At 46.0% G+C, this 7,500-nt stretch overlaps 3 protein-coding genes across 3 annotated transcripts in view; 1 reads left to right on the top strand and 2 right to left on the bottom strand.

Annotated features, from left to right (window-relative positions):
* The window catches only part of LOC138351073 (cytochrome c1-like), a 30,185-nt gene extending 25,782 nt beyond the window's left edge, over positions 1-4,403 (bottom strand). The window contains exon 1 of the mRNA XM_069302698.1: positions 4,345-4,403. Coding sequence (XP_069158799.1) covers positions 4,345-4,403 — 59 coding nt within the window. The remainder of the gene's footprint in view (positions 1-4,344) is intronic.
* LOC138351041 (agrin-like) overlaps positions 1-7,500 on the bottom strand; it is a 279,560-nt gene that overhangs the window by 235,380 nt on the left and 36,680 nt on the right. The window lies entirely within an intron of this gene.
* On the top strand, positions 4,988-5,797 carry LOC138351007 (mucin-22-like). Its single transcript, XM_069302479.1, has one exon. It carries the CDS (start codon positions 4,988-4,990, stop codon positions 5,795-5,797), a length of 810 nt encoding a protein of 269 aa, XP_069158580.1.

The following is a 7,500-nucleotide window of genomic DNA, read 5'->3' as shown; positions in this document are numbered from 1 at the left end:
TTAGGCCTTAAGATAACATTTCCAAAAATGCAACCCCCATCAGTTGGCTAGCTTCCGAGGTAACCATCTGGTATGTGAACAGTTGAATCAGATGAAAGGAAATATGCCCAACCGTCTCTGTCTCTCCCGAGGATTAAACCCTAAGACCTCGGAGGTGGATCGTAGACGTAGCACATTGCGCTACAGGATAGTAACTAGAGCATAAGAAATGTCAAACATTCTTGAAAGAACTAGAGGGAAATCAACTAGAAATTAGTAGAGACATCTTGACTTGGTGTGACTAAAGGTAAGAATGCGGCGCCAGTATGAATTCCACAGTTTGGAAATCATGCACAAAATTCAAGAAAAAATCAATAAACAAGAAAGTTTATTGTTTTTCAAACAAGGTTGAAACCAGAACTTATAATGGGACAAAAATTAAGCCTCTCTATAGGCTGAGAACAGAGTATCAGAGGAGACATGATTGTCATGTACAAGATACTCAGAAAAAAAAAAAAAATGGACAAAGATAATGGGTAACAATAGAGATAAAACGATAGAAGCGTGAGGGCGGCAAGTCAGCGCTGCTCCAGTCAAGGAAAATAGAAAATAACTTGAGTTTTAATACAGTGATGCTGGGATCTCACCTCCATCAATATTATCATCTCAGGCGTCCCAGATAATGACAGTCAGCAGCATCCCTGGCCACACCAAGACGGAAATTAAATTAATATTTAATTCGACGTATTTTAATACATTTGTTTGTGAAGAACACCGGTGCATTTGTTTGTGTAGAACACCGGTGCATTTGTTTGTGAAGAACACCGGTGCATTTGTTTGTGAAGAACACCGGTGCATTTGTTTGTGCAGAACACCGGTGCATTTGTGAAGAACACCGGTGCATTTGTGAAGAACACCGGTGCATTTGTGAACAACACCGGTGCATTTGTGAAGAATACCGGTGCATTTGTGAAGAACACCGGTGCATTTGTTTGTGAAGAACACCGGTGCATTTGTTTGTGAAGAACACCGGTGCATTTGTTTGTGAAGAACACCGGTGCATTTGTTTGTGTAGAACACCGGTGCCGGAGGAGTTATCAACAGTTAATTTCATTACGTGGTTGAATTGTTTACAGTCGAATGATTTGTTTGGTGCCAGCAGAGCCACGATTGGTGCACTTAATTGTCGGGGAGAAATTCACCGAATCAATGATATTTACTCAAATGACTCGGCTTGAAATCGTTTAAAACAATTTATATGTTTGCGCAGTTTATAATGGCGGAGACATTTCAAATTTTAGTGAGGGGCAGTTTAGATATGTATCAGCAATAAACGGCGTTTAGTCGGCTCTTTGGTGCACCAAGGCGGGGGGCCTGACAGCTGAGTGGACAGCGCTCGGGATTCATAGTCTTGAGGTTCCGGGTTCGATACCATGCGATGGCGGAAATAAATGGGAAGAGTTTCTCTCACCCTGATGGCCCCTGTTACCTAGCAGTAAATAGGTATTTGGGAGTTAGACAGCTGCTACGGGCTGCTTCCTGGGGATATGTAACAAAAAGGAAGCTTGGTCGAGGACTGGGACGCGGGGACGCTAAGCCCCGAAATCATCTCAAGATAACCTCAAGATAACCACCGTTTGAAGCAAGACTTTTCTAGTGTCGATAGTTTTCTTCGCAAGTGTGTATATACATAAATATATTTGTCGCATCTAATAGCCAGAATTACCGAAAAAGCCTGAAATATGAAAATTTCCTGATACATTAAATTTGTCAAGTATTTCACAAGTCGAAAATTAACAAAGGAATTAAAACGAATCTAACCTTACCTAACCCAACCTAACTTAACCCAAGTATGACCAAGTAATTCATGTTCCTAATATATTATACTAGACAAGATAATCTGTGGAGCAAAACTGATAGATAATGCGACTCCTTCTGACACCAACTAGAAGACTGATCTAGCAATATAAGAGCGAGAAAGCAGCCAAGATGCTGGTGAAAATCTCTTCCAACACCAAACAAAACCCTTGAAAGAGAGAAATTATCGTCTGTGCTTGTACATGTCTACTTGGGGGACTGTAAGCCCAAAATGATCTCAATATCGAGACAAGACGAAAATATCGCTTTCAAGGCATCTAACAATGCGCGGACAGCAAGGGGGGGGGGGATGGTGGGCCCGAGTACACTACAAGCAGAGTACACAGCAGCAGCGGCAGAGTACACAGCAGCAGCGGCAGAGTACACAGCAGCAGCGGCAGAGTACACAGCAGCAGTAGCAGAGTACACAGCAGCAGCGGCAGAGTACACAGCAGCAGCGGCAGAGTACACAGCAGCAGCGGCAGAGTACACAGCAGCAGCGGCAGAGTACACAGCAGCAGCGGCAGAGTACACAGCAGCATTGGAGTAGAGGAGACGAGGGAGCCAGCAATGGACGCCTGCCAGTACAGGCGCGTCCCGGCCGCTCTAAGACGGTAACGGGCGGCAAAAATTATCTTCCCATTTTCTATAACGCACTGTGGCTTAGCTTTGACTGACTTACGATGGGGGTTTCGAGGGCCTCGTGCGCTCAAGTGTTTATCACCGGTGAACTGCAGCTGCCGAGGCTTCTCAAGCCAACACTCGCAAGTCAATGGATGTTTATTTTTTTCCTTACGGTGTTTGATATCGACGGCAACTCAAGGTACATTGGCGGAGAATTGAGTGAATGTAGATACTGACACATGGTGTCTGTATTCGTGTGCGTGTGAGAATGTGCGTGCGTGCGTGCATGGATCCGTGTGTGTGTGTGTGTGTGTGTGTGTGTGTGTGTGTGTGTGTGTGTGTGTGTGTGTGTGTGTGTGTGTGTGTGTGTGTGTGTAAGAGAGAGATAAATATATAGTAAATATGACTGAGAAAATAGATCGGGAGTCAATATATTAGATAACCGACAGTTAGAAAGGTAGAGTCCAAAAACTAACAGCTCGATCCCTGCAGTCACAAATAGGTAAACACACACACACACACACACACACACACACACACACACACACACACACACACACACACACACACACACACACACACACACTATAAGTGTCAAAAACTACAGCTAAACAGTCACAAAAACCACTGATCCCAACACCCCAAGACAGTCACGTGACAGATCAACCTCCTCCAAGGCCCTGTATCACACACCAGACTCAGTCACGCTTACACACACACACACACACCAATACACCTGACACATATATCCCCATGAACACGCACCTTCCAATATACACCATAATACCACACGCATACACTTCAATAACGGTATAAGTATACAGTTAACCACATGTATAAACACATACAACCATGTTCACAGCTTCATGTATTATCCCATTATCGTAGGTATCGTAAAATAAAAATAAAACGCAACATCCAACTAAACTCATTTATATAAACATGTCTGTCCTGCGCTTGAAACAATCCCGCATAGAGACATTGTTACCTTGTATTTTGTTCTGTGGAGCTATAACTCTGTTGCCCTATCACAAATACCTGTTCACAGGTACAATCAACCACATTATCCCAGGTGGCTGAGTAGTCACGACCCGGTAGTCGTAAGTCACGACCCGGTAGTCGTGAGTCACGACCACCACAACAAGCCCGGGAGTAGTTGCCACAGAATGCACAAGTGTCACGCAACAGTTATTGACCACAGAGGACGACCGCCGGGCAGCAGTCTAGCATTCCTTCAAATTTTGTATTCACATGCAACTTGCAATGGGTAGGGTGGGGGGGGGGGGCTTCCCCCATTGCAAAGGGGTTGGGGCTTCTTCTGTGGGGAGAATCTTCTTCTGTAGAGGGGGTTGGGCTTCATCTCTACGGGGGCTTCTCCTCTGGGAGGAGACACAACACATTTAATATGGGTGTTCAACTATCTCTCTGGAGGTCAATTACGAGGCTGGGTGGTTGGTTGGCTGGTAGAATATGTGGTTGTGGGGTCAGCGTGACCCCACAACCCCCACTGGGGTCACTGGGGGTCACACTACATATTGTGGGGTCAGCTTGACCCCACGAAGAGCGTGCATCCCTCCCCCTTCCCCCTTCACGTATTCAGAGAAGCTATAATTCAGTTTCTCAATCAGGTTTCACTCTGTTATTTTGAGTGGTTTTCTCCTTTTAATTTGAACTGTAGGCATGTTTAGCTGCTGCTTATTTTTAGCTTTCCGGTAACAAGCAGTTCAAGTATAATGATTTTATTCGACTGTGTAAGCTTTTGATTTTGTGTAATTTATGTATTTTTTTGTATTCAGAGCTCTCTAAAGGGTGGAGATAACTATAGTTATTGTCATTATCTGTATTTTCGATTATTCTGTTTTTTCTTGATTTGGTGCGACTTGCTCCTTCTTCTTCTTCTTCTTCTTCTTCTTCTTCTTCTTCTTCTTCTTCTTCTTCTCCATCACCATCACACACACACACCAACCCCCCCACACACACAGACACCAACCCCACACACACACAGATACCAACCCCACATACACAAAGACACTAACCCCCCACACACACATGAACCCCCCCCCCCCCACACACACACACGAACCCCACACACACACACACAGACACCAACCATCTTCACACACAAACACCTCCCCCCCCCACACACACCCAGACCCTGACGCCAAACATGCAGTGATATTTTACAGCAAAATCTCATGACTGAACGACTATGCAATGACCCCATTCACGCTCCTACACAAGCTACCGCCAACCACACACACACACACTACCCCTACAATCTGGTCTCCTTATATCACCTTGTATTTTGACGACTGCTTCACCTGAGGCAAACAATATGATGTACAGGAAACTGGCAGCGGCTCGCGAAATCGACATAATGTTCCGTTTTCCGTCTGTGGGTTCTCTGGTGTGTTAGGTTAGGGCACGGTTGTACGACAGATTCTTGGGTAGACTCACAAGAACTGGCTGCCACCAGCCACCACTAACCAAACATACTACAAGCAACTATATTACCACCAACTATACTATGACCAATTATACTGCAACCAACCAAACACAACCAACCAACCACACTACCACCAACCACGCTACCACCAACCACGCTACCACCAACCACACTACCACCAACCACGCTACCACCAACCACGCTACCACCAACCACACTACCACCAACCACGCTACCACCAACCACGCTACCACCAACCACGCTACCACCAACCACGCTACCACCAACCACACTACCACCAACCACGCTACCACCAACCACACTACCACCAACCACGCTACCACCAACCACGCTACCACCAACCACGCTACCACCAACCACACTACCACCAACCACGCTACCACCAACCACGCTACCACCAACCACGCTACCACCAACCACGCTACCACCAACCACGCTACCACCAACCACACTACCACCAACCACACTACCACCAACCACGCTACCACCAACCACACTACCACCAACCACACTACCACCAACCACACTACCACCAACCACGCTACCACCAACCACGCTACCACCAACCACGCTACCACCAACCACGCTACCACCAACCACACTACCACCAACCACACTACCACCAACCACGCTACCACCAACCACGCTACCACCAACCACGCTACCACCAACCACACTACCACCAACCACGCTACCACCAACCACACTACCACCAACCACGCTACCACCAACCACGCTACCACCAACCACGCTACCACCAACCACGCTACCACCAACCACGCTACCACCAACCACGCTACCACCAACCACGCTACCACCAACCACGCTACCACCAACCACGCTACCACCACCACCGTCTGCCGGGGCTGAGCAACAATTAGACTATCTAACAAGTTCGCGAGAGACTTAAGAAGTTTGAGAAAGACTTGGTAACTTCGAGAGGAACTTGAAATATAGTTGATATAAACTTGAATGTATTTATAAAATAAACTGATCAAGTTGTCATCTGGACTATTACAAAAAACAATTTTCAACCAGAAAAATGCATTCAATTTCCTTTCAACACGAATATTGCACAAAAAATCTATATTATATTATATATTATATATTATATTATTATATATTAGCAATGTATAATGTATAATGGTATATTAGCAATGATAAAACTGAACCATTCGCACTGTTGTTTAACTTCAAATTGTATAATTCTAAGTTGCAAATATAATGGTCACGTGATTGATTCTCTAGGAGGAGGTATTAAGTTCCCAGACTGGCCAATCAGTTGCCTTGGCCAGGATTTAATCACACATTTGCCTTTTCTTACGAAACCTGTACATCTTTCCTCAATCTTGGCAGCCTGGACTGTTTTCATCAAGACTTTCGGCGTTTGTGGAGATGGGAAGACCTGCTGCTTGGGTAACAGCTTCTTCTCCGTGTCAACCTACCCTGGCTTTGCGCCCCTGGAGAAGCCACTCCAGACCGACAACCAGAGCGCAACTACATAGTCTCCTGAGACTGGTGGATGCCTACTAATACGAGTTAATGACAAGGTTACACAAATGAGACAAAAAAAAAGAAGGTTGGGTAGACTGCATTTTCCTAGAGTGTCTCAAAGCGTTTGACACAGTTCCTCGTGAAAGACAGGTGTAGAAGATGGAGAGGCAGGCTGGAATAACTTGGGAAACACTGATCCTGGAGTATGCGGCCCCAGCATGGAGCCCGTACCTTGTCAAGCACAAGACGAAGCTGAAAAAGTCCAAAGGTATGCCACTAGATTAGTCCCAGAACTAAGAGGCATGAGTTACGAGGAAAGCCTCGGGAAATGCACCTTACGACACTGGAAGACAGAAGAGTAAGGGGAGACATGATCACAACCTACAAAATCCTCAGGGGAATCGACCGGGTAAAGAAGGATAAACTATTCAACACTGGAGGGACGCGAACAAGGGGACACAGGTACCCCTGAAGAAGTACTGAAGGAGTACCTGAAGAACAGAGAGCATGGATAAGAATATAGCCACGATAAGTTGATAAAATAAACTGAAGTAATGTTAGGAAATACACATTAAACAAGGTTGACTGTACTGAAAGAAGTTGTAGAAGCCACCTCCATCCACAGCATTAAGGATTCGCTGAAGAATTTAAAGGTTATCTTATCTTGAGGTTATCTTGAGATGATTTCGGGGCTTTAGTGTCCCCGCGGCCCGGTCCTCGACCAGGCCTCCACCCCCCAGGAAGCAGCCCGTGACAGCTGACTAACACCCAGGTACCTACTTTACTGCTAGGTAACAGGGGCATAGGGTGAAAGAAACACTGCCCATTGTTTCTCGCCGGCGCCCGGGATCGAACCCGGGACCACAGGATCACAAATCCAGTGTGCTGTCAGCTTGGCCGACCGGCTCCCTTAGGTCAACATAGTTCAGTTGTAATACAGCAACAAACCTCAACAAACCTCACAACAACAAACTTCACTCCCCGTAGCCACTGTCAGGTAAGTACTGGTAAGTATCGGATGGTGGAAGTTGTGAAGGCTTCAGGTAGTAGAACAAATCCACAAGGGCCGCGACGAGGAT

Source organism: Procambarus clarkii, chromosome 48 (assembly GCF_040958095.1).
Source record: "Procambarus clarkii isolate CNS0578487 chromosome 48, FALCON_Pclarkii_2.0, whole genome shotgun sequence".
Lineage (NCBI taxonomy): Eukaryota > Metazoa > Arthropoda > Malacostraca > Decapoda > Cambaridae > Procambarus > Procambarus clarkii.
Note: the sequence above shows the minus strand (reverse complement) of the source record. Positions and strands in the feature narration are given on the sequence as shown.

Excerpts from the sequence above, each read along its gene's own strand:
- LOC138351007 (XM_069302479.1), top strand. The coding sequence starts at position 4,988 with ATGACCAATTATACTGCAACCAACCAAACACAACCAACCAACCACACT.